Source organism: Pocillopora verrucosa, chromosome 13, assembly GCF_036669915.1.
Source record: "Pocillopora verrucosa isolate sample1 chromosome 13, ASM3666991v2, whole genome shotgun sequence".
In the NCBI taxonomy this organism is placed as follows: domain Eukaryota; kingdom Metazoa; phylum Cnidaria; class Anthozoa; order Scleractinia; family Pocilloporidae; genus Pocillopora; species Pocillopora verrucosa.
Window position 1 is genome coordinate 5,752,719 of NC_089324.1, and position 27,924 is coordinate 5,780,642.

Sequence of the window (27,924 nt, forward strand, 5' to 3'; positions counted from 1 at the left end):
TTGGATTCGCCACCATCTAATTCAGTAAAACTTGTTTCTTTATTTATCTCGTTGCAGCGCTATTATCGCAATGACATTGCTACTGTTGCTACTGTTGCTACTTTTAGTTTCTTAAGAGTAGGGAGAATTGATGGCTCGTAGGATGGAATTTCGGAAACCCAGGTTAGGGAGAATACATGGCCGCTTCGAGCTTGTTCGTAAAAGGCGTCTTCGAAGCCGGTTCGGAGCAGAGGGCCGATAACATTGAAAAGTAAAATCTCCTCGATGACAACGATCGAAACGCGTCCATTTTCGACATAAAGCTACATCCTTTGGAAAGTAGTGTATAGAAATACTTGGTATATGTGTATTTTTCTTGTGGCTAACATCGTTTGGCGCTCCGACCACGCAATACATTCGTCCTTTCCTCTGGATTTCTCCTCTCTCCACCACAGTTGCCAACGTGCCTTCACAGTTTTTTACGTAACAGCTATGTAATATGATCGTTTTGGCCGCGCTTGATGGGGACACTTTTTGGCCGCCAAATCTTCCTTTTAATGCACAAAAAAGTGGACGAGGAGAACTTGCCAGCCGCTAAGGTCGATTGTTTCTAATTTAAAATACTGCTATCAGCCAGAAAATTTAAAAAAAAAAAAAAATTCGTGTCATAGGCACTTTAAAAACGCAATGAAAGAGCGAGGTTAACATCATGCCTTTTTGACCATACAAGCTTGGTCAATAAAGAATTTTGCACCAGGTTTCACTTTTATAATAGATATTTATCAAGAGATTATCATGTCTTTTGTTTATGTAGGCCTATTTTTCTTACACGAGATGGCTATGCACGGGTAAATTGTTAAATGCAAAACTGTTTCTTTCTTTTGGAAGGAACCGGCTCGTCAACCATAGGACAAGATTGAGGAGCGGTGCAGTACTATCATTATAACTCAGCTGAGGATCGTCGAAATCTTTGAAGCCTATCTTTATTACAGAAGCTTGATGGTTCACTCCAGCTATTAGATAATTCGAATACTACTGAAAGACAACATGCACCTGTTCAGATACTTATATTTACATGTCATTGCATTTTAAGTTTGGAATAAGTTAGCTTTCTTAATTCAGTGTTCTCGGTTCTTTCTCGGGCTGTCTACTTTATATTCTTCATAGTCATCTATCTTTCTTGCTGGGCGAATATTCATTCAGGTACCCAAGGAAAATTCTCGTGATTGAATTTACTTTTTTTGGAGGCTTTTCGGTAATTTTTCTTCTTGAGGCTTCACTTTGTGAAAGCAACGAAGGAAAACATTCCTGGATATTTAGGAAATATCTACGTTCAGTAAATTTGGATCATTAATTAAGATACATATTTTAATGGTTGTAATTCTTAATTGAATTTGTTTACTAATTAGAATCACGACCCCACACTCGTTTAGTTTTATTATTATCGAGTTTGAATAAAGATTCTATATATCTATCGGACTCATTTTTTGGTTAGGACTGGATCACTAAGGAAAAAGGAATAGGAAAAAAGGACTCTTCCGTGACTCGGATTTTCAGTTGGATAATATCATATCCTTCCAAACTTGTTACCTGACTGCAGTGTTTAAGTATGATCAGGAAATATTTCCAGGGTATGCTTGCGTTGACCCAAATTTCTTTGCACGAAAATCAAGTACGAGCAAGGAGAAGAGTCAAAGTTTTTCTTTGTTTCAAAGATTAGAACTTATTTTTTATCTATGTCGCTCTCGTTGTCTCTGGCTCTCCGTCTTCAAAGGTCGTAATGAGGGGCTTCAAGCTGGGAAATAAAGGTTGAGTATATGGTCACATTATCATTTATTAGGTTATCTGTCGTAATGTCGTCGAGATGAAATAGTGAAATGCTAGTGTCATCGGCCGTGCAAGTGACATGACTTGTGGTTACATATATACAGTGCACAACCAGTCACTTCTAGCCTTGTGCTGCTTGCGATAAGGTGAAAAACGGCTACGGGATTGGAACGAGCCGGAGTGGAACGAACGGGTTAACATTAGAGAATTTCCACTTTTTGGTAAATCAATCTGGAAGCTTTTATTGTGTGTGTGGTGTGATTTTCGCCTGGTATTTTCTAGAAAACTTTTGTTAACACCATCCTCTACCATTTTCAGGAAAGCAGGGAAAAATTATGCTGGGACTTTGTTTGTTATTCCTTTTACCATCTGGTAAGTATACATTCAAAAAGGATGAAAGCTTTCAATTGCGTCAAAATTGTTGAGTCGTGGCTGGATCAGAAGCAATTGATGATAACTTACAGTAACTTATCTTATGGCAGTGTCAAGTATTATTTCCCAACTTTTGTAGAATTGATTTGTTTCTTTAGCGACCAGATTGATTCCGTAAAAGGTATTTATTCGTTTGCATCAGCAGTCTAAAGCAAATTTCGTCGATCAGTGTGCCCAAAACCTTCTTTTTTTTTTTTTAAATTCGCCGTTATGCCCAGATAAAAGTAATTAAAGATTGATACCAAACGTTGAGTTGAATTGTAACGGCTGCCAAAATCAAGTGATATTCACAGGTTGTAATCGATGACATTGTCATTCGTCTCAGAGTTATGATGTAATTTTTTTGGAGAAACTTTTAACACTCCTCAGTTCGTCGTTTTTCTCTTATCAATTGCGTAATGGAATTTTTACGTTGATCGTTGTGGTCGACTCTTGAAAATTACATTCCGTTTAGTAGTCCTTTATACATTGAATGCCTATAAAAATAAAATCAATGAATTGCCATATTTTGAATTTGCCTTTATGTAGTATTAACTGCTCTTCCAAATGTCCAAAGATTCAAGTATGAAGATATACCATGGCATGGATTATCTTATGGCTCCGCAGGTTACCCAGCTCCATTAAGTGTTCCAAGTACGATTTGGGCCTTCATAACTATTGTTTGGTTTTTCTGTACAAACAGAGAGAGTGACGATAAATGCATTTAGAAAGGAAAATACTCAAAGGTTATAGATATGTTGATTACCACTATAATTATCGATAGCCATGATCATAACAGAGATAAAATACCCCATTGTCCATATAGTTATTGAATATATTGGGAAAGATGTTGAATTTTAGGAGCTCGATCTTTTAGCCATAAAAAGAGATGTTAATCGTTTTCAAACTATTTACTTGCACGACGCTATGGACATCGCTTATCTTAGAAATAAGCAGGTTGTTTGTCATATATGAACGAAGTCTTTTCCCTGTTTCACCAACGAATTCTCTATGGCTCAGTAATAGAGCAATGACGGAAAAATTTCGATGTTCTGAGAGTCAATCATTCATGTGGGAATAACATCTCTCGATAACTTAGAAATAGCTCAAATGTTAATCACGATATGATAAACAGCTTCGATTTTTCATTTTAAAAATGTTCTCGACTTAAAATGTGCGAATAAAAAAAGTAAAAAACGGTTGTTAAAACTACTAATTGACAGTTAAACCACCAGATTGAATATTGCAAGCACCTGCATCTCTATAATAGATGCTGTCCGTGAAACAATCAAAGGCATCGTCTCTTTTCAGTTGACGTCAAGTCATGTATTCATGATTACTGCAGTCCCTAAAAAGCTTTCAGGTATGTCTTTTTTTTTGGTTTGATTCCAAGTACCCAAGTATGCCGATTCAAGGTTCGGCTGCAGTAGTCGTAAAAGAATAAGGAATATGATTAATGGAGAGATTTCGTAACTAATTGATTATTATGAACCGGCGAAATGGATTCATAAGGGGACAGTTGTAACTTAATTGCCTTCAAAATCCAAACCAAAGGAATCAGAAATGCCACTTAGAAAAAATTTGCGGGAAATATTGCAAGGACCTTAAAAGAACTTAGGGGAGAAACAACTGCATCAAGAGAACGGCTTGGAGCAGGGAAACGGCAGTACAAAATTTGTTTGTTTTGTTTTGTTGTTGTTGTTTTTTCCATAAAAGTGGTCGAGAGGGTGGCAAGAGTATTTTAAACCAATCGCTGAATGAATTAAAGAAAAGACATTGCAATCCCGTGTTGCCTTCGACGCTCAGTGGAAGACTGCACCGAGCGATCTAAAGATTTTAGTTGAAGTTGAGCCTTAAAAATGATTTATTTTCAGGATTTTATACAACAATTGATTTGGCTTCGTCTAGAACGTCAAATTAACGTCACCAGTTTTATTTCGATTTCATCTTCGGTTATTCTATAACACTACAGGCCGGAGTTGCTCTTGGGATAACTGGATAAAGCTATCCAGTGGAAAGGGCAGTGCGATTTTTTGACACAATTATTAATCTGTTGGTTAGTGTTATCTACCCGGTGAACAACTGGACCCAATATATAAAGACTGAATGAAGAGACTGGCTTAATAAGTTATAAATTTAGCAGGCATTTCCGTCTTGCTTAACTACTTCAATTCACATACATTGAGCAGGACCTAAATTTTAAAGAAATCAAGCCATGCATCGTAAGTCAGCATAGCGTTGTTTACTGTTTTAAATGTGATTTGTGTGATTCAAATTACGTCGGATATACGACGCGCCATTTGTTTCAACGCATTGCTGATCATCGATACTCTGTTATTGGTCGCCACCTGAGAGATGCCCATGGGAACATTGACTTACTCAATGAGAGCCAGTTTAGAATGCTTAAAAAATGTGGCACGAAATGGGATTGTCTTGTTTATGAAATGTTGTACATAAGAACAATAAGGCCCAATTTAAACACCCAGAGCGATTCCATTAGGGCCAAACTCTTTGTTTAACTTTTAACGCTTTGTAATTTATTCACCGCTTCATTATACATATACTCGATTTTATTATTCTAGTTCACTTGATAATGACGTTCTGGAAACGTCGAAACGTCGTGTTATGTTTCACAATATTTTATCGCAGATTTTTATTGTCAAATGCTTTACCAAATCTTTACTTATTCGAATTCACATACAACTTGCTTTAAAACAGGGACTATTCATACCGTTTATGCCCCTTGGGATTGAATCACATTTTCACAGAGGAAGAAAGTGGACCATGCTTTGTCAAATTCTACTTGAGGCAAACATTCTCTGAGAAGTCTTCTCCCTCGATTTGACAAACTTTTGTCTTGGGTGAAAGAGATAAAAAACTCGCCTTCAATAACATTGAACGCATGCTGTAGTTGATGAGTAACTTGAGCTTCGTATAAGCTTGGATCACTCGTATAAATAGTAACAGTCCAATCAGTGCATCCTACCCTTGGTGACAGAGCACCAAAACTGACAGATCTGGGAATACCATCTTCGCCACATTTGTCGACAGCGAAATAGAAATCTTGACCGAGTTCACGTTGGAAATGATCGATATTTGATTGTGAAGCCTCCATGGGAATCCAATCAAGCACAATGGAGTTATCGGGAAACAATTTCTGCGCAACAGAGCTTGAAAAGATTGTGTCACAGAGGTACTCTTTCGCACAAGGCTCTATCAGATCTGAGAAATTAACTTTAAGAGAATTGAGCGCCAAAAGACTCCTATTTACAGCAGATGTCCTTATATTTGTCATCTGTGTAATTTCTCTCGCGGGGGAAGGACACGTTGTGGATGCGAATATCTCTCGCTGTACATTCGGGTATTGTCTTCGCACGAATTCGTTCATTGCTTCTGATAGCCGTTTGTAAACACCCTGACCACGAAACTCCAGTAATGTCCTGGCGGCCTGTCGAACTGCTGTTCTTCCATCGTTAACAAACGAGCACTGAACTAGTCCAACAAGTTTTTTGCTCGCGTGAGCTAACATCACCGCAACGTTGTCCATTTGCATCCAGTTATGAAATCTGACTGGAAGATAGTCTTGACCATCATAAACACCCTCTGATAGTATTAGGATCTCGTCAAAATCGCTGGTTTGAGCAAGGCGGAATATCAGCTCAGTACTCATATCTTATCTCTCTTTGTAGCACAGCTTTAGGGTTAGTCGTTATTCCCAAGGAAACGAGTGATCGTATCACTGCACTTAAAGGGGCGGCGTCATTACCATGACAAAAACGACTTTATTCTTTTTGTTTAGCTGCGTTTAGTGACGCATTTATTGCACGTAAGTCGCTTTTCCAGAAGGAATGAAACTAATGATAGTATTAGGATCTCGTCAAAATCGCTGGTTTGAGCAAGGCGGAATATCAGCTCAGTACTCATATCTTATCTCTCTTTGTAGCACAGCTTTAGGGTTAGTCGGTATTCCCAAGGAAACGAGCGATCGTATCACTGCACTTAAAGGGTGGCGTCATTACCATGACAACTCCATAGCGGATTAAACGTGAACCTCAAAAATTGAGGTTGTTAAGTATTTATATATTCAGGCTATTGTTCTTTCTCATTTCTTATTCATTCCGATGAGTTTGCCGACATGCTGGCATGCTTCCGAAGATCGTGAAGAGCGCAATTCTTTGATGTAGGTGAGATATTTTTCTTTTGTTAACAGATGAAATAAACTCTCCCGGGAATCTGCTTGATTGATGTCCAACTAGACCCTGTGAGCAGGGTAACTGGGATACCTTGATGGTACTGGATCCGTGGAATCAAGTGTAGTGATACTACGCGTGTCGGACTAGTATACTGAAATAGTGAGCTCAAGTCTGGCCAAGGGCATACACCTGTCTCAAAACATAGGCATGCTATGCATACAAGAGAAATTTTTTCTAGGGTGGGTTGATTACTTGAAACATTGTAAGTGGTCTACATTCTTACAAAAGGAAAGAAGATTATTAACGCGGGAAAGAATGAAAATGTCGAATTACCTCACACACAGGTATTTTGTGGTAGATTATGTGTGTTGTGCGAATAAATGTAACCAAAAATAAACTGTATTTGTGCCACGGATACCTGTTAGTACAAAATGTAGACAGCAGACTGCAGACCGGATACAAAATATAGACTGCAGAGTGGGTAAAAAATGCAGACTGAGAATCTGAAGAGTTTTTACGTCTGGTATATAACATGTAATAACATGTCATCTTACAGCTTACCGAGCGTCACGCAATCGCTTTTCCGCGATCAGCCTTGCACTATTGTGGAAAATTCCTGGCCCATTTCTTGATGAAAATCGATCGTAATATAATTTCAAGCCTTCAACATAGTCTTCTTACTTTGCGCGCGAGTTGGTTGGTGTGATGTTTGTACAGATTTCACCAATGTAATAAAAGTAGATGACGTGAATAATAGTGATGGTAATGCAAGCTTAAAACGGCAACAATCGCCAGAAACTACAACGGATACACAGGGTATGAGTAAGTTTTATTGATTTTTCGAGAAAAATCTTCATATTTCGAAATATTTATCGTTGTAAATTGACCATATTTCGTTCCCTATACTATTCCTTACAACGTGTTCAAATTTTCAACGGTTCCTAGAATAACTTACTCTGAGTCACACAACGCTTGACGCGTTCGTGAATTCATCGTGGAAAGCACTATATAACATCGTCCTAAACCAGATGAGCCCACGACATATCAGCGGCATCTTGTATGAGTATCCGCAGTTTACAATGTGACTTCCGCTTATTCTTGTTAAAGCGTATTTTACAGTGTACTCATGGAATAGGAAGTACGTTTGAGCCAGTTTCTGGCAGATTTGAACAGAAAAGCGGGTCTTTTGTTGGAGTGTAATGACATTTTGATCGATGGCGCTGTTAACGAAACGTTTGGCTGGTTCGTAAGTTGTCGACCTGGTTTCGGTCGATCTGATTAATTGACAACACCCCTAGGGCAATACATATCATCGTCCCAAACCAGATGAGCCCATGACACGTCAGCGGAATCGTAGAGTCTTCTATTTTTCTGCTCGTTTCCGGCGAATCAAGAGACCGTGACCTGTGTGACTGACGATAAAGCGTCGTATTCTTCAATATTTTATTGCGAAAGTATTCTTCCCATAACTTGTACAAACCAATTTCTGTCTAGATCACATATTTAAGAAAAAATCTAGCCTGTTATAAAGGCGTTAAAAGGAGGATCGACACTTAAATATGACCGGCCTAATAGTTTCGGTCGATGTTATCCTCTGACCTCGCTATCATCGACCAAAAGCAGATTCAGGTCAAAGATCATTTGCATAACTTTGCACTGTAAAATCTTTCGATTGGAACAAACATACAGTTCTTTTCTGTTTGTAATAAATTATCTTTACGTTTTATTTGACCATGATCTCTTGGTTTTTGTTCAACATCTTATTTGCTACTAATAAATATATTTGCCAAGGGGTGGTCCAGTTAATATTTAACACTCATGCATTTATGTTTTGCGGCTCGCGGGTAAATATTGGCGGGAAATCTAAATGTTTGGTAGAAGAACAAACATGGCTGATAACAGTACACCTTGGGCTTCAAGATGGACCGTACAGTTTGACCCTTATTCCGGGTATGTTAACGATGAAAGTAGCGCTGACGAACTCATAAGACAGTACGAGATAGCTACGACGACACGCTTCACTGTATTTAAACAAACAGGAGGATTTTCAAATTGCAGTAGGCTGGGTAAGTAAGCTCACATGTAAAGATTTACAAAATAAACCATACTGACAGTAAAGTAAAGTGAAGTATAACTTTATTTAGACACTATAGGTATTTAAAGCCAGGGGCGTGTGAGATCGTGTTATTAACATGAAATATAGATAAATCAAAATAAAAAAAGGGATTTAACTTTTTTCCAATAATTATTGATATCTTAAGAATACATGTACACATCATTATTCTTCGGTTTACCCTGGTCAGTTAGACTTTCAAAATTAACATGTAATTAAAATTCAACTTAGCTTCAAGTGTCAATTTACTGTGAGCCTGCAGCAAGAGTTGGCAAGAAATGCTTAATTAATTAAGATCAAGCTTAAAGTGTCAAAACCCTACTCAGTGCTATTGATATACAGCTGCCAGCATCCCCATCCATTACACCAGTCCTTGGGCTACATCTGGGTGGGGCAGGCTAGATTTTCAGGCCCTCCATTTTAAGCACCCATGTGTACATATGTACGTATGTGTTTGTGTACATGTATCGTATTGCTAACTTAGCTTGGTTCCTCTTCTCACATAAAAGAAAATGCAGATAAAAATGCTAAGAACCACCGTATACAATGGGCTGACTCCCAGGAGATGACAGGATGCAGACTAAGTTTTGATGGCATCCCATTCCAAATTGTGGGGGTCAAAGTTTTAGAATGCCAAAATGGGCCAGACAGAAATAAGGCACTCAAAAGGAAGGAGGCTCAAAAGAGACTACAAAAAGATGTAAGCATGCATAATAATTAACTAAATAAGAATGTAAACAAGATGATATTATTACTTAAGGACTCCCAAAGAGGATATCATATGTAGGGCATTACATAGTTATTGATTTACCTTCACCTATTTGCTCTTAAGCTAACAAGGTGGTAAGTCCCAAATGATTTTTCTAAGCAAGTTGGTGAGCACTCACCTCTCCCTCAGGGCTAATAGCAGGCAATAATGTTTTCTTTTTTACCACTTGCAAGTAAAAGGACATATCACATTTTATTTGTTAAAATAAGCAAAGTCGCAAAAAAGGACCACTGTGACTGCAGTTTACAAGGTAGGAATCAAGTACTATTTTAAAGGATACTTTTCATTACTTCTAAGTTTATTGATAACTTGACTATTCCCATATGACTGCTCTATCTAACAATCCAATAAATCTATTTGGTTTCAGAAGGAGAATGCTGATCACTGCTATAACAACACCAAACAGCGCTTTATAGTACAGGATACGAAGAAATGTGAGTGTCCAGCAAAGATCCACCTAAGGAAAATAATCAAGTATCCTGAAAATAAGGTCAGTTTATTTTAATTATTGAATAAGGGTTCAGGGGGCACTACCATTAACATGAATGATCACTAGCCTAATAAAGGGTGCTTAATCCTAATGGGCCTTGTGTTACATGTAGGTGAAGTGGACATATGATAAGACAACCTGGACATTTCGTTGTGCAGAATTGAAACAAATTTACCTGTAATGGAAACAGAGTGAATATTTTAGAAACCAATTTTTCAAATATTATTTTAATTAAAACATTGTATCGTTAGATTTCAGAGAACACAAAGAGTAGAAGGGAGACAATGTCAAAATTTCTGAGAACATCCCTAGAGTCAGAAAAGAAGCAAACAATAGCTACAGAGGAGTGTATTTACATATTACTTCCTAAACCTACGGATCACTTATTTCACCCCATGGGGAGGGTAAGTACTTGGCCATCAATTAAATTTTTTTTGGAATCAGGAAACTGAAGTTTGGTGGGGAATTTAAGGTGACTTAACTTCACACAGATCATCAGTCTACTGTAGACTGTGCTGCTTCCACTGTCATGTCGAATATATATAAAGAATGAATAAAGATTATACATCACAACAAAAGACCAATAAAATGTACTACATGTAGAGCTTCTTTTAGCTACACTGGCACTCATTCCTCAAACTCAATGTCAAGACTATAATATCACAATTTTATCGGAGAGGGATTTCCACTGGCACTGTTTTAATGGAATGCTGTCATGGACTTTTTAAATGGATTTTCTTAAAAAATACAGTGTTCAGTACTCTGTAATTATAACATTCTGTAACTATTACTGAAAAGCCCTACCAGAGGACTGCCGATAGTAATGTTGGTATAATTTGCATTATTATTGATTCAAAATATTTCCCTTTTTCTGAAAGGTTAAAACCACTCACATATTTCATCATAACCAGCTGCTGTTGACCAAATTTGGAAAAAATGTTCTCATATTGAACCAATGACATCAAAAGCAGCTGGCTCCAGGTTATTGAACCGTTGACCAAGAAAACCTGGGGATGAGGTTGTGTAATTTTTTGAATGAATAAATAATAAAGCAATTATTCTTTCTTTCTTGTTGTGTAATCAGACTGCTGGGCTACTTCAGCCTATTGATGAGACACTGGTTAAAAAAATTCATGAGCTTGTCGGAAGTGGTGTTAATTGTGTTTCTGAAATGCAACGGTACCTGCATCATTATGTAAAGAAGGAACTTTTCACAGGCCAACAGCCTCCAGATCTAACCAACAGACGGTTCTTCCCAACAACCATGGATGTCAGGAACCACATATATCGTGCCACAGTGGTGTGCAGACATTCACAAATTGATCAAGAAAACCTTGACTTAAAAATCAAGAAGTGGAAAGAAGAAAGCCCAGATGATAATTTCTTTTTCAGGCCTTACTGCCTTACAAGTGATAGTGAGTCCTACCAACAACCACAGTCACTGAAGGAAGAAGACAGCACTGATGTAATTAAAATAAGTATAGGTGATCTATCCAACATCCTCCTCCTTGTTCACCAGACGAAGTTGCAAAGAGAGCTGCTTTTTAAGTATGGTGGTGAAATTTGCCTACTGGATGCATCATACAAAACTTCACGCTATGCCCTCCCCACATTCTTTCTGTGTGTGAAAACCAATGTAGATTACTGTGTTGTTGCTTCTTTTGTGGTTCTGCTGGAAAATGCAGATGCCATTGATGAAGCTCTACAGCTCATTAAGGACTGGAACCCAACATGGAACCCTGATTTCTTTATGGTGGACTTCAGTGAGGCTGAGATCAATGCCATTGAAAGGCTGTTTCCAAGTAAGCATGTAAACATATACTGGTAAATATTGATAATAACCATTTTATAACCATTTTCTTTATTTCAAGTGGGAAATATAGAGAGGCAATACTTATTAGGAATAAGTTCTTCCCTCCCCTCCCCCCCCCCCCAAAAAAGAAAAAATTATTTCTTACAGGACTAACCTGAAAATAATGACAATAAATTATTGTCAATTACCAGTAATTCTCCAGACATTCCAAAATCATTACTTTAATTTCATGAAAATATCAACAGTGTTCATACTTGTCATGGAAAACCTGGAAAGTCCCAGAATTTTATTTTGGCATTTGCACAACTGGAAAGTCCTGGAAAAAGGCTTCTGGTCCTAGAAAGTTTTGGAAATCTTTAAGAATCAATTAAAAAAATAAGAAATGTGTAGATGATGGTAAGGATAATTAACATTGAGATCTTGGAAGCAAAAGGGTCAATGTGTATTTTTGATTCCTGGAAAAAATCAATGTTACTATCACAACAATAATGATAGTAATAAATTACTAGTATTATTATTATTATTAGCATTATAAGTATTATTTTTAGTAGTAGTAGTAGTAATAGTATTATTATTTCACTCTATGGCTCACAGGTCATGCTAGGCACCCTTTGTTGGTAGTTTAATTTTTAGCATACAATAGGCCTTGTGTTATCTGAAGTGGTTGGCAGCATGTATTCTCTTATCAGAGAGATTTTACAACTCAGTTTTATAACTGTTCCAGGCTGTATTGTGTATATTTGTGATTTCCATCGAGAACAAGCATGGGTACGGTGGATCAACAACTCAAAGAATGGCATTAACAAAGACAAGAAAGACAACCTCCTCAACAGTTTGCGAAACCTTGCAAGAACTTCCACAGAAGGGGACTTCAATTTAGCACTTAGAGATCTTCAAGACAGTGAACTGTGGAGGACCAATACAAGACTCCAAAAGTGGATGAACACAACATGGCTTCCCGAAAGACAGGCAAGTGTATCCCTTGCATACATTATAATAATTGTAGAATTATCCCTTATAAATTATCCAGCAACAATTCAAGATTTTTGGCTTGAAAATTACACACATCTTATTATGTTCACTTAAAATCCTTGTCGCTCTGACTTTAAACATCAAACAGGCCATCCCCTTGGATGATGTCATTTTGGGCCATTAATCATTCAGCATGAGTCTGAGATGGGTCCAAGATGCTCTTACAAGGAGATCCACAAGATGAAAATCAGATTACATGCAGTTTATATTCATGAAGTTTACTTGGACACTTTGTTTCTATTGGCAGCGCTGGGTTTGGGCATACAGGAAGGACCGCTTCAATGTGAAAGTGAACACTACCAATGGTGTGGAAAGAAAGAATAGGACATATAAGCACCAATTTCTTGCAGACAATAGAGACAAGACCTTAAGTGGTGTCATCACAGTTTTAGTGACACAATTTCTGCCAAATGAGTACAGAAGGTAAGGAATCAAAAGCTCATCTTGACCTTAGATCTCAGTTTGTTATATATTGATATCACATGACTATGATTTTAGGTCTAAGGTGTTTTCAGAGAATGTAGATATATAAAAGTTTTTGTTCTACAAGTGAGAAGGATGTATAAAGGTGTCATGCTTACTCTGGGTCACACAAGGTGACCAAAGCATAACAAAAGCAACAACAACAATAGCACTGCAAACAACTGCAACTCATAATTTAGAATATTGTTTTATTTGTAATTTGTCTTCCTGATCCCAATACTATTGAATTCAAATAATAAAACTTATTGAAGCTTACTACCATTTAAATAGAAATCTCTCTAATGTTCTTGCAACTAAAACATGATACTTAAATTATGAAGATTGTATCATTTCTTCCAATACATATGCATGTATGACGTAATATAAAATCAACATAACTTCCCATTTGGCTATTTTATCAGATGAGTGCCACATTCCTTGTGTGGTATGAACTAGTCAGTAATAAAATACCAAGTCATACCTTCTGTTGATAACATCACCTGGATTATAATTTCCTTCCCTAGGTATGCTGAAAATAACATGCGTAACTCAAGTGCTTATCGCCAGTACAATTCACATCTTCCAAGGTGGTTACACAATCGACCAAGACAGTTTATTACCCACTGCTGTCAACGCCTTACACATGCACAATCAATAACAAAAGAAGACATCTCTCAAGAAGGAGATGGCCAGTTCCTTGTTAAAAGCCAAAGTGACAATAAGATTTCATACCATGTGCACTTTGGTGATTGCAGCAACATGCCTTCCTGCACTTGTCCTGACTGGCAAAGACATCACTGGCCATGCAAGCATTTTGTGGCTATCTACAAACATTTTCCAGAATGGGGATGGGAAGCAATGTCTCCTCACTACAGTTCAAGCCCCTATTTCCAGATTGATCCGAATGTAGTTCCACCTTTATCTTCCGAGGGATGTTCCTCCACTGACTGTACCATAATGCAGGATTCAACCCAAAAAGAGAAAGAAAAAGGATCAGCGGAATATAGCAGTAAATGTACATTAAGTACAAAGAGTCCTGTAGCACATGAAGATTCAGAAAAAAAATCAGAGGTTGCTGGGAAGAGCTCCAAACAGTCAGTAAGCGTGCAGAATGAAGGAAGATGTTGCAGAGAGTTGTTGAAAGAAATTCGAGATCTCACCTACCTTTGTGCTGATGGTGGAGCCCTAGAATCACTTAAGCAAGACCTTCAGAAGGCACTGGGGAACTTCCGTCCCCTTGTGCCATCAGAAAATGGTATCTTCATGGAGGTTACTCAGCCAAAGAAAAACATCATGGCAAAACCGAAAAAGGCACCACTTGAAACAGGTCCTCAGTGCCAAAAAAAAAAGTATGCTCATTTGCCGCTCCGATTGAGACTTAAAAGAAAAAACAGTCATCCTATTCAGTTACCTTGCCAGCCAAAGAAACCAGCCACTCTGCCACAGTCTCAGAAAAAAAGTTTCAATATCTGTCATAATCTTGCCAATAATCCAAAAGAGGTTTTCATTAAAAGAGAAAAAGAAGAAAAGGATGACACCCTGAAGATGACGTCCACATCTGAACAAGATACCCAACCCTTCTTTAACGAAAATATCACACCCTTACCACAAAATACAACTATCCCCATCACCTCAGGTAGATGTGATGAACCAAAAATGCAAAAGACAACTTCCACTACCATATTATCTACTGCAAAAGAATGTGACCAGCTAATTCCTGTCTCATTAACTGATGATAACTGTCCTGATCCAAAGTCATGATTGCATCCACAGGACCCTGGGAAAAAGAGTGACACCCTGAAAGCAATAGCCATTAATAAGGAGACCTCTGCTGAACAAGATACTCATCCCTTCATCAAAGAAAATGCCACTCACTCACTCAAAAGCACAACTATCTCCATCAACACAGGTATATGTGATGACTCAATGCAAGATACAACTTCTACTAACCTATCATCTGGCATTACAAAAGAATACAACCAGCAAATTCCTGTCTTAGTTATTGCTGACAGCTCTCCTGATCCAAATTCATGGTTGCATCTTCAGGACCCTGAGGACCCAACCTCAACCCTGACACTGTATGAAGATTCAAAGGATCACATTTTAAACAAGACAACATGGCTGTGTGATTCTGAGATACATGCTGGTCAGATCCTCCTAAAACAAAAATTCCCTCTTGTAGATGGTCTAAGGGACCCTGTTATTGTGGGTGCATTAGTCACTCCAGCCATTAGTGAGTTTGTACAGATCATAAACACTGGCTCACACTGGGTTTGCCTGAGCACAATAGCTACTAGTCCTGGAACTGTCAAGGTGTATGACAGCTTATATCAAAATGTAAGCGCGGTTGCCGTTGATCATTCATGTTGCATGCTATTGTATACTGGTTCTACAGTCACTTTTTCTAATGAAAGAGTGCAAAAGCAAACAAATTCAAATGACTGTGGCTTGTTTGCACTGGCATTTGCTACAGATTTATGCCATGGCCTAGGTATCCGGTTAGATCGCTCCATGGTTAGATCGCTCCAAGTCAGATCGCTCCATACCGAAGTCAGATCGCTCCACTCGAAAGTTAGTTCGCTCCATCAAATAAGTTATTTCGCTCCATACATAAGTTACTTCGCTCCATGTAGAAACCTAATACACTAACTTACTTCTGATCTACTTCTGATGATGTGTATTGCGTCTTGCGATCGGTCGAACTACCGATGTTGGAACAAGTGTTTCAGTGTGTAATGAACGTAGAAAACTAATAACCTAACTTACTTCTGATCTTTGTAGTTTATAGTTGATGATGTTGCTTGCGATCAAGTTGCTGAAATATAAAGTGATCGACGATTCGTTCACTTGAACCCACCAAAGCGAATTACCAATGATGAAATAAGTGTTTCAGTGTGTAATAAATGATGAAATTTCCCTTATCCTTATGTCTTTTATCAACCTTCCACGTTAGTTTTCTTCATGGAGCGAAGTAACTTATGTATGGAGCGAAGTAACTTATTTGATGGAGCGAACTAACTTTCGAGTGGAGCGATCTGACTTCGGTATGGAGCGATCTGACTTGGAGCGATCTAACCATGGAGCGATCTAACCGTAAACCCATGGCCTAGACCCCACAGCGCAGTCATATGACCAAGACAAAATGCGCAAACACTACATCAACTGCCTGGACTTGCATGATATGGTTCCTTTCCCAAGAACGACAAGACGGGTACCATATCATGCAATCACCAAAAGAAAAGCAGTGACAATCTAAAAGTCTATATGTGGCTATGGTCTGAATGATTTGTAACTCAAAATTATGAATGAATTCAAAATTATGAAAACTATGAATTTCTCCGTCAGTTTTCTGCCTAACTCAGTTTTCTGCGTTACTTATTTTTCCTTGTTCTTGAGTTTGGGGTGCTTTAATATCATGATGAAAATTGCCTGTAAGAATTTCATGGATGATACTTAATGACCCACATTTAATCCATAGGTTGTATTCTACAAGTTCAAATTGAAATACTTAACATTTAGGAGGAAGCTCAAGCTGAATATTCGAATGTTGACCGTCGGTGTATTGTCATCACACAATCATCTTAAAATTGTGAAATATGTACATCAATTTATTTAATACAAGTTTGAAGGCTTATCATGAGATAAACTTCTGATTAAGTACCTCTTCAGAAATTTCTGTACATATAAGTTTAACACAAATGCAATTAAAATTGATACTTATCTTTCTCGAGTATTTTGATGTCATTGTTCTTCTGCTCACTTGGCAGCTATGAGGCTTAGGTCGATGGTGTGTAGGATTTTCAAGAGGTGTTGCCAATCAATCAGATCGACCGAAACCAGGTTGACAACTTACGAACCGGCCAAACATTTCGTTAACAGCGCCATCAAAGTATCATTACAGTCCAACAAAGGACCTGTTTTTCTGTTCAAATCTGGCAGAAACTGGCTCAGACGCACTACGCGAACTTCCAAACACTCGAGTACACTGTGAGTACGCGTCAACAAGAAAAAGCGGAAGTCACATTGTAAACTGCGGATACTCATACAAGATGCCGCTGATATGTCGTGGGCTCATCTGGTTTAGGACGATGTTATATAGTGCTTTCCATTAATCGTTGGCTCTTTCTCGAAACGTGACCTTGGGTCGCCTGTGACAAGACAATTGCGTAAACAATACTTGACATAATAACATACACAAAAAACACGGGATTTTGGATCATGTATTTATTAAAAAAGAATATCCATACAACTACAATGAAAATAAACATAAGATTCACCTTTCTGATCGTGAAATTAATACCATTCGCACTATTATCGTAGCTACGTTCCCTGGCATCAAGTGAATCCAACATGGCGTCTTTCTTCACTAGCAGTTTGCATCCATTTGAATTTTGTTCTTCAGTCTCACGGTAGAAGTGTTGTTCAATAGATTGCATAGAGTATATGCAGTTTGGTTTCAGATTTCAGATTTTGCTTTTTACAACGAGTTTACGTTTTCAACTAAGACATTGGCATACTTGGCATACAAGACATACAAGGCATTCAATGCTTTCATGGCTTTCAAGCGTTCGCGATTCTGTCCGATCCAAAATTACCGCTCAATAACATCTTTTTGTGTTGATTGGACGCGAACAATACGACTTGTGTATGCGTCTATAAGTATTTTGAGCGTTTGCCCCATAATGCTCCAGATAATCGTAATCCAATTACGTTGAAATACAAAACGACTGACAAAATAGTTTTATGGGCAAAAATCTCGTGTTCGTCATGTGACCCGGCCCTGTCCGTGCATGACAACGTCAATCATCATCAAGATAGCACGCGTGATCAGCATATGAACACCTCATTGGATCACAGTTAGTTGCCATGGTGTTGAGGGCCCAATGACCTATGGGTACTATTGCGCAATTTTTCCATTTTGTGGCGGAGGAAAAAAAAAACAAACAAAAAAAAACTAGACCCTGTGAGCAGGGTAACTGGGATACCTGCATGGTACTGGATCCTTGGAATCAAGTTTAGTGATACTACGGGTGTCGGATTAGTATACTGAAATAGTGAGCTCAAGTCTGGCTAAGGGCATACACCTATTTTAAAACATAGGCATGCTATGTATGCAAGAGTTATTTTTTGTAGGGTGGGTGGATTACTTGTGGTCTACATTCTTACAAAAGGAAAGAAGAGTATTAACGTGGAAAAGAACGAAAATGTCGAATTACCTCACACACAGGTATTTTGTGGTAGATTATGTGTGCTGTGTGAATAATGTAACCAAAAATAAACTGTATTGGTGCCACAGATACCTATTAGTACAAAATGCAGACAGCAGACCGGATACAAAATATGGAGACTGCAGAGTGGGTACAAAATGCAGACTGAGAATCTGAAGAGTTTTTACGTCTGGTAAATAATAAAATGTCATCTTACAGCTTACCGAGCGTCATGCAATCGCTTTTCCTCGATCAGCCTTCACGATTATTTACACTATTGTGGAAAATTCCTGGCCCATTTCTTGATGAAAATCGATCGTAATATAATTTCAAGCCTTCAATATAGTCTTCTTACTTTGTGCGCGAGTTGGTTTGTGTGATGTCTGTACAGATTTTACCAACGTAATAAAAGTAGATGATGTGAATAACAGTGATGGTAAAGCAAGCTTAAAACGGTAGAAATCACCAGAAACTACAACGGATACACAGTTCGCGACTCAATCCGGCCCAAAATTACCGCACAATAACATCTTTTAGTGTAGATTGGCCGCGAACAATACGACTTGTGTATGCGTCTGTAAGTATTTCGAGCGTTTGCGCTATAATGCTTCAGGTGATCGTAATCCAAACACGTTGAAATACAAAACGACCGACAAAAGAGTTTTCTAAGCAAAAATCTCGTGCTCGTCATGTGACCCGGACCTGTCCGTGCATGACAACGTCAATCATCATCAAGATAACATGTGATCAGCATGTGAACACCTTCACCCTCATTGGATCACTGTTAGTTGTCATGGTGTTGAGGGCCCAATGACCACTGGGTACTATTGCGCAATTTTTCCATTTTGTGGCGGAGGAAAAAAAAAAAAAAACTAGACCCTGTGAGCAGGGTAACTGGGATACCTGCATGGTACTGGATCCTTGGAATCAAGTGTAGTGATACTACGGGTGTCGGACTAGTATACTGAAATAGTGCGCTCAAGTCTGACCAAGGGCATACACCTATTTCAAAACATAGGCATGCTATGCGTGCAAGAGTTCCTTTTTTGTAGGGTGGGTGGATTACTTGAAACATTGTGAGTGATGTCTACATTCTTACAAAAGGAGAGAAGAATATTAATGTGGGAAAGAACGAAAATGTCGAATTACCTCACTCACAGGTATTTTGTGGGAGATTATGTGTGTTTTGCGAATAAATGTAACCAAAAATAAACTGTATTGGTGCCACGGATACCTGTTAGTACAAAATGCAGACAGCAGGCTGCAGACCAGATACAAAATATAGACTGCACCCTGCAGAGTGGGTACAAATTGCAGACTAAGAATCTGAAGAGTTTTTACGTCTGGTATATAATAACATGTCATCTTACAGCTTACCGAGCGTCACGCAATCGCTTTTCTGCAATCCGCCTTCACGATTATTTGAACTATTGTGGAATATTCCTGGCCCATTTCTTGATTTAAATCGATCGCAATATTATTTCAAGCCTTCAATACAGTCTTCCTACTTTGCGCGCGAGTTGGTTGGTGTGATGTCTGTACAGATTTTATCAACGTAATAAAAGTAGATGATGTGAACAGTGATGGTAAAGCAAGCTTAAAACGGCAGAAATCGCCAGAAAATACAACGGATACACAGGTTATGAGTAAGTTTTATTGATTTTACGAGAAAAATGTTCATATTTCGAAATATGTATCGTTGTAAATCGACCATACTTCGTTCCCTGTACTATTCCTTATAACGTGCAGTTCCTCTCGTAACTTAACACCGAGTCACACAACGCGTGACGCGTTCATGAATTAATCGTTGGCTTTTTCTCGAGACGTGAGCTTGGGCCGCTTGTTACTCCAGGAGTTATAAATTCGGCTCGATTTGTAGTTTTCGACACAAATCTGCATTCTTGCGCAATATTGTGACGTAATCCCAGTACGCTTTGCAGGCGAGTTTTTCCATTTGACAGGCTCGTGTTTCTGTATCGTGCTCAAGCTCACGTTTGTTCAATTCGTTCAATTCGCTCAAGCTCACGTTTGTTCAATAAAAGGCACTGGACGTAGCCGTTCATTCCTGGCTAAAGGTAAGCTGTCTTGTGTATTCTTTGTTATTTTGAGTTGTGCTGTAGCTTTTTTCCAAACACTGCAACATTCTCTCACCGTCGAAAACAAATAAAGGTTGAATGCCAATGAATGCCTTTATACCTTGAATGCCAAACTTACGAAAGTACACTGAATGCCTGAACAAGAATCGGGATTAAGCTTAAACTAAAATGCACTACTTAGAACCTGAATGCCAGAATTCCTATGTAAACAACTTAGAAGTGAATAATGGCCGTAATTGTTGTTGCCCAGAGTCTACATTTACATCTGTACCTGGCAAAGACAAATCTATTTCAATAGAGGGCTGTAGATCTCGATATGCCGAGTTTATCCATTGTCATTGTGTCAAGGCTAGCTGCCATACAGTTCGACGTGATCGTGAACCAAGCAGAATTCCAGTGAAACGGCTCACTCGTGTTTTTAAAAAAAGCAGGAAAATAAGGAGGCTAGTGAAAAAACACATCATCAAAAATATACCGCGGTCATCTCGAATTCATATTTATATTACATTTAGAAGTGCTCGTCCAACTGTTGATTTTAGTTATAACACCCATATGTTTCAGTGGAGATCTGGACACAAGGTTAAACCAAGAAAAAAGCGAGTTTTCGCATCTCACTTTGCTATAGCATCACGCAGAAGAAACCATAAGACTACTAACCTGAAGTTTAAGGTTAAGGAAAATTGTAGATTTCCAAAGGAAGTAAGTAAAGATATTTTAAAAGAATCACGTGTTTATAAGAATTTGAATCATAGGGTAAACTATTGCCAATCACTCCTTTGCAGAGATATAGAAAAAAATCCAGGCCCTGTCTCTGTTGTTCCCTCTCAAACACTTCATGCACCATATTGTCAAGGTAATGTTGCAGTGTTTGGTCAAAATGCTGGACAGCAATGTGCAGCCATGTCTTTATGTAGTCTAATATACAATGACAAGAAGTCAATTACTTCTGCAGTGTCAAAACATCTAAAGCAAATACAAATTTTAGATTTTTTATTGCATTACATATAATTAAAGACACTCGCCACTTGCTGTCAAAATTACGTGTAAGGGGGGGGGGGGGCTCCAGGGGGCTCCGGGGACATGGGAGCTGTTTGAAATAGCAATTCCAGCCTTCTGAGAGAAATTTCCAGTCAAAACACTATCATCACCCACCCCCAACTGGGGCTCAACGAAGGGATGCCCCACCCCTTTGCGAAGGTTCAAAACTTGCTGATACACCCCCCTTTTCCTCCACCGCACCCCCAATACTTTTTTACAAGTCCCTAAAGACCCAACAGGACAAAAAACCCTCAAATTCCAACACAAATCTGATAATACTCCAACAGCTCATTGTTTATTGTCATATATACACACATTGTTTAAGAATCAATCCCCCCCCCCCCCACCCAAACATCCACCCCTAAAATGGCCGGAGTGAACGCTCAACAGGCGTCTTGTTACAAGACAATTGCGTAAACAATATTTAACATAACAACATTATACACAAAAAAACACAGGGTCACGTATTTATTAAAAAAGAATATCCATACAACTACAATGAAAACAAACATAAGATTCACCTTTCTGATCGTGAAATTAATACCATCGTACTGTTATCTAGCTACGTTCCTTGCCATCAAGTGAATCCAACATGTCGTCTTTCTTCACAAGCAGTTTGCATCCCATATAGTAATGTTCTTCAGTCTCACGGTAGTAGCGTTGTTCAATAGATTGTATAGAGTATATGCAGTTTGGTTTCAGATTTCAGATTTTGCTTTTTACAACAAGTGAACGTTTTTCAACTAAGACATTGGCATACTTAGCATACAAGGCATTCAAGGCTTTCATGGCTTTCAAGCGTTCGCGACTCCACATCTTTCAGTGTGGATTAGCCGCGATTAATACGACTTGTAAATGCGTCTGTAAGCATTTTGCGCGTTTGCGCTATAATGCTCCAGGAGATCGCAATCCAAATACGTTGAAATGCAAAACAACTGACCAAAGAGTTTCACGAGCAAAATCTCGTGTTCGTCATGTGACCCGGCCCTGTCTGTGCATGACAGCGTCAATCATCATCAAGATAACACGCGTGATCAGCATGTGAACACCTCATTGGATCACAGTTAGTTGTCATGGTGTCGAGGGATAACACGCGTGATCAGTATGTGAACACCTCATTGGATCACAGTTAGTTGTCATGGTGTTGAGGGCCCAGTGACCTCTGGGTACTATTGCGCAATTTTTCCATTTTGTGGCGGAGGAAAAAAAAAAAAAAAAAAAAAAAAAAGGTATCCCAGTAATAAGTGCTACGCATTCCGGTGTGTTGGGCAACCTGTCAGAGACATCAACCTCGGATCAAACCCAAGCACTTATCTCGGACGGGGCAATGATCTCCCGATCCCACTCGGCTCTCCACGGAGGAAAATTTACAACAATTGCGTTGTCCGATTTGCTGACAACTTTCGCTTTTGTCCAAATTCCTAACTGATCGACAGCTTCGACAGAATCGCCAACACTAAACTCCATCGCGACAATAAACAACACGGTCAGATCACAACAAGTTCATTCGAACAAGACGAAAGTTGTGAAAGATTGAACCGCCAGCGCACGAACACGAGCACTATTTATGACACGCAATATTTACATAATAAAGAAGTAGTTTAATTCAAGTGCACTCATTCGGATCAAAACAAAACGATCGGCGCTCGAAATGATAAACTATTTTCGCTTTTGCTCTTCGCAGTGATTAAAACATCTCGTCCAAGATCCATTTTTAAATCTTTTGCGACGCTCTTTAATCCTAAAAACATATTAAGGCTAAAAATACACCGTGAATAGAAACTAAATCCATTCAAATGATTGCAGTTTATCGATCTCGAGTTCATTCATCTCAAGACAATGTAAACAAAAGGATACAAGATCACAAGTCTGTTCGCGCAAGTTAACTTAATTACACTGTTGTCCAAGTCTTTTGAAGTACCTTCCGCAGTTCCTTTGGTCTTCTTCCAAAATATCTCACCTTTTTCGAAACGAATAAAACCGAAATCATTCGACACGTTTTCGGCAGCCACCGAAAGCAATGCCCAAAGGAATAAACCGAGCCTTCGATAGATAGTATCACAAGATCTGATTGCCTGTTGTTTGTCTCTTTTTTTTCCGATAGATTATTGCTGTTGATTAAACTGCAGCCAGAGCATCTTTTTTGTTAAATAAACCTCCAAAATTTTCCATTGTAATAAGATTCCGTGGGCTGAAACTTTTTACACATGCGACATAATTATCATTACTTACTTAGTTATGTTTACATTTCAAGCTGTTTTTAGTTTGTGAATTAATTCCAACTGCTTAGATTTCTTAATCATCTGTCAATTCTCCGGCGCCATTTGCTTCATAATATTCTGTATATTGAGTCTCTCTATCACCAGGATAATTAAATCAAGTATCTATGTTAAGAGAGGATGTCAGCATCCATCGAAGAAATTTGAAATATTGTGGCAAGTCGCCCAAAATTCGTTTTCTCTCCTTATTTCATATTTTGTAGCCCAATATGTCCTGATAATTGTGGTGTAGTTTTTTTGTGAAAATATATTTTCGTTTTTCGACAAACTATTTTCTTCGTTCGACCGCTCAATTATGAAATTTTCACCCTGAATATTACCCGAGTTGTGTGACCTCATGTAACGAATTTACTACACCTCCGGTACTTTTATCAACATAATCCTTTTTTTTATCATCTAAACTTAACCCCCTGTCATTATTGAAGCTGGCAAAAAAAAAATGTTTATTTTTTGGTGAATATTTTTGTCCGACATACTTTTTCTATGTCGAAAAGCAGCATCAAAACAAAGACAGTTTTAACAATGACCGATATGACAGAACCTAATGAGCTTCACGCTTTTAAAAGACAAAGGATGTTTATAAAGTTACTGTAAATATTTCCTTGTGTCTTTGTGTAGTTCTATCGTGAGACGAACTCAAAGTCCGGCAAAATTTACTTGCTAGCGACTTTGAAATATACATGGTTTGCCTACTTTCGCTTCCGTTTATTGGCATATCGAGGCATAAATCACTACAATTTGCAAAAAAATCTAACGTAACACTCTTTCCTTGTTTGTTTATGATTTTAGAAGACCAATAAGCTGTTTTGGTTATTATGTTACGCTTGGGTATTACTTTTTGCCAGGAGCCCAGGTTTTACGTTGTGTTTTCCCTATCCCACTTATATCATGAGCTAGTCACGCAATAATTGATGCCAACACAAATGAATATTTACCCTGTATGAAGATTTTTGTTTATGTTGAATTGACAATATTACAATATGTTACTTTTGCGGTCACTAATCGTTGTTTCAGTAGCAGCATGTGTCAAAGTTTTTACCACATTGGTAGCCGATTTCTCCGGTTATTGACAGGTTGCTGATCTATGAACACAATCGACGCGGGACCGAGGGAAGCAAGCTCAGGATATTTGAAATTGATTTATTAATTATATGATATCAAACTCCAGGTAAAAGTATTTATTCTTTTCATCCAAAATTTTTCTCCCCAGATATTACATTGGGATGTAAATTGGGATACAAAACAAAACCATAGGGCACAGCGTACGGCACAAGCTATTAGCGGTCTTCTCTTATGTGCGGACCTTTGTGAGAACAGTATAACATCGAACTGGATCGTCGTGAACTAAATTTAAGCGATTATTTCTACACTTCAGAAGCCTAAAACCTTCATTTACCTCTCAGCTTCCAGACATGGAGAGTTTATATTCTGATTTTGGAAAAAATTCAACTCTGTAGCGATGTTAAATGGGTGATTCACTGCGAAATGTGGCCAATTCCGACATTTGTTTTGATACCACGATTCACGATGGATGCCGCCTACTTTTCGAAGGCAATACCCAGCTAGTTGTTGAGGTTATCATGGATTTCACCAATTTGGTTATTAGAAAAATTCTGAAGTGGGCCATGAAGCCGGGCTGCAAAGCGGGTAAGCTGTATTTATGACGAAATCTGCTCCAGTGATTCGATTTTGGTGTAGGCGAAAAAATCGCAAGTGCTCGTACATGTGCTGATTTAAACAGTCATAACTTTTGAAAAATAGAAAACGTACAAGAGTTTTTGCATGTTTTTGCCTTTAAAGGTCTAGACTTAACGGTTTAAGATAGAGTTGATAGAAAAAAAGATTGAGATAGAGAGAAGACACGAAACCGAAAAAGGAAATGCGAAGGCAGACTTTAAAAATTGTTGAAAAAAAAATATGCACAACTGACCAAGTGTGTAGTCAAGATGGTTGTATATTGGACGAGTTCTTTAAGTTTTTGTTACATTTTAATGGACCGAGACGAAGTTGAGGTCCTTAAAAACGCAGTGAAAGACCGAAGTTAACATCATGCCTTTTTGACCGTACAAGCTTGGTCAATAAAGAATTTTGTACCAGGTTTCGCTTTTATAAGAAATGTTTATCAAGAGATTATCATGTCTTGTGTTTATGTAGGCCTATTTTGCTTATACGAGGTGGCTATGTACGGATAAATTGTTGAATGCAAAACTGTTTCTTTCTTTCTGAAGGAACACTCGTCAACCATAGGACAAACTAACTCAGCTGAGGATCGTCGAAATCTTTGAAGCCTATCTTAATTAAAGAAGCTTGAGGGTTCACTCCAGCTATTAGATAAAAATACTACTGAAAGACAACATGCACCTGTTCAGATACTTATATTTACATGTCATTGTATTTTAAGTTTGGAATAATTTAGCTTTCTTAATTCAGTGCCCTCGGTTCTTTCTCGGGCTGTCTACTTGATATTCTTCATAGTCATCTATCTTTCTTGCCGGGCGACTATACATTCAGGTATTCAAGGAATATTCTCGTGATTGAATTTACGTTTTTTTGAGGCTTTTCGGTAATTTTTCTTTTTGAGGCTTCACTTTGTGAAAGCAACGAAGGAAAACATTCCTGGATATTTAGGAAATATCTACGTTCAATAAATTTCAATCATTCATTAAGATACATATTTTAAATGTTGTAATTCTTAATTGAATTTGTTTACTAATTAGAATCACGGCCCCACACTCGTTTAGTTTTATTATTATCGAGTTTGAATAAAGATTCTTTATATCTATCTGACTCAGTTTTTGGTTAGGACTGGATCACTAAGGAAAAAAGGAGTAGGAAAAAAGGACTCTTCCGCGACTCGGATTTTCAGTTGGATAATATCAAATCCTTCCAAACTTGTTACCTGACTGCAGTGTTTAAGTATGATCAGGAAATATTTCCATGGCATGCTTACGTTGACCTAAATTTCTTTGCACGAAAATCAAGTACGAGCAAGGAGAAGAGTCAAAGTTTTTCTTTGTTTCAAAGAATAGAACTTATTTTTTTTTATCTATGTCGCTCTCGTTGTCTCTGGCTCTCCGTCTTCAAAGGTCGTAATGAGGGGCTTTAAGCTGGGAAATAAAAGGTTGAGTATATGGTCACATTATCATTTATTAGGTTATCTGTCGTAATGTCGTCGAGATGAAATAGTGAAATGCTAGTGTCATCGGCCGACATGACTTGTGGTTACATTTATACAGTGCAAAACCAGTCACTCCTAGCCTTGTGCTGCTTGCGATAAGGTAAAAAACGGCTACGGGATTGGAACGAGCCGGAGTGGAACGAACGGGTTAACACTAGAGAATTTCCACTTTTGGGTAAATCAATCTGGAAGCTTTTATTGTGTGTGGTGTGATTTTCGCCTGGTATTTTCAAGGAAACTTTTGTTAACACCATCCTCTACCATTTTCAGGAAAGCAGGGAAAAATTGTGCTCGGAATTTGTTTGTTATTCCTTTTACCATCTGGTAAGCATACATTCAAAAAGGATGAAAGCTTTCAATTGCGTCAAAATTGTTGAGTCGTGGCTGGATCAGAAGCAATTGATGATAACTTACAGTAACTTATCTTATGGCAGTGTCAAGTATTATTTCCCAACTTTTGTAGAATTGATTTGTTTCTTTAGCGACCAGATTGATTCCGTAAAAGGTATTTATTTGTTTGCATCAGCAGTCTAAAGCAAAGTTCGTCGATCAGTGTACCCAAAACCTTCTTTTTTTTTTTTTAAATTCGCCGTTATGCCCCGATAAAAGTAATTAAAGATTGATACCAAACGTTGAGTTGAATTGTAACGGCTGCCAAAATCAAGTGATATTCACAGGAAGAAATCGATGAAATTGTCATTCGTCTCAGAGTTATGATGTAATTTTTTTGGAGAAACTTTTAACACTCCTCAGTTCGTCGTTTTTCTCTTATCAATTGCGTAATGGAATTTTTACGTTGATCGTTGCGGTCGACTCTTGAAAATTACATTCCGTTAAGTAGTCCTTTATACATTGAATGCCTATGAAAATAAAATCAATGAATTGCCATATTTTAATTTGCCTTTATGCAGTATTAACTGCTCTTCCAAATGTCCAAAGATTCAAGTATGAAGATATACCATGGCATGGATTATCTAATGGCTCCACAGGTTACCCAGCTCCATTAAGTGTTCCAAGTACGATTTGAGCCTTCATAA

The 27,924-nt window shown here is 38.1% G+C and overlaps 1 protein-coding gene and 1 pseudogene across 1 annotated transcript; one reads left to right on the forward strand and one right to left on the reverse strand.

Moving 5' to 3' along the window:
- Positions 1 to 2,786: 2,786 nt before the first annotated feature.
- LOC131789584 (histidine N-acetyltransferase-like) lies at positions 2,787 to 5,887 on the reverse strand. Its single transcript, XM_059106740.2, has 2 exons — positions 4,949 to 5,887; positions 2,787 to 2,908 (listed from the first exon to the last, which is right to left on the reverse strand). The coding sequence occupies exon 1, from the start codon at positions 5,885 to 5,887 to the stop codon at positions 4,952 to 4,954; it is 936 nt and encodes a 311-aa protein (XP_058962723.1). The 3' UTR covers positions 2,787 to 2,908; positions 4,949 to 4,951.
- A 2,411-nt stretch (positions 5,888 to 8,298) lies between these two features.
- On the forward strand, positions 8,299 to 27,914 carry LOC131789628 (uncharacterized; annotated as a pseudogene).
- The last annotated feature ends 10 nt before the right edge of the window (positions 27,915 to 27,924 follow it).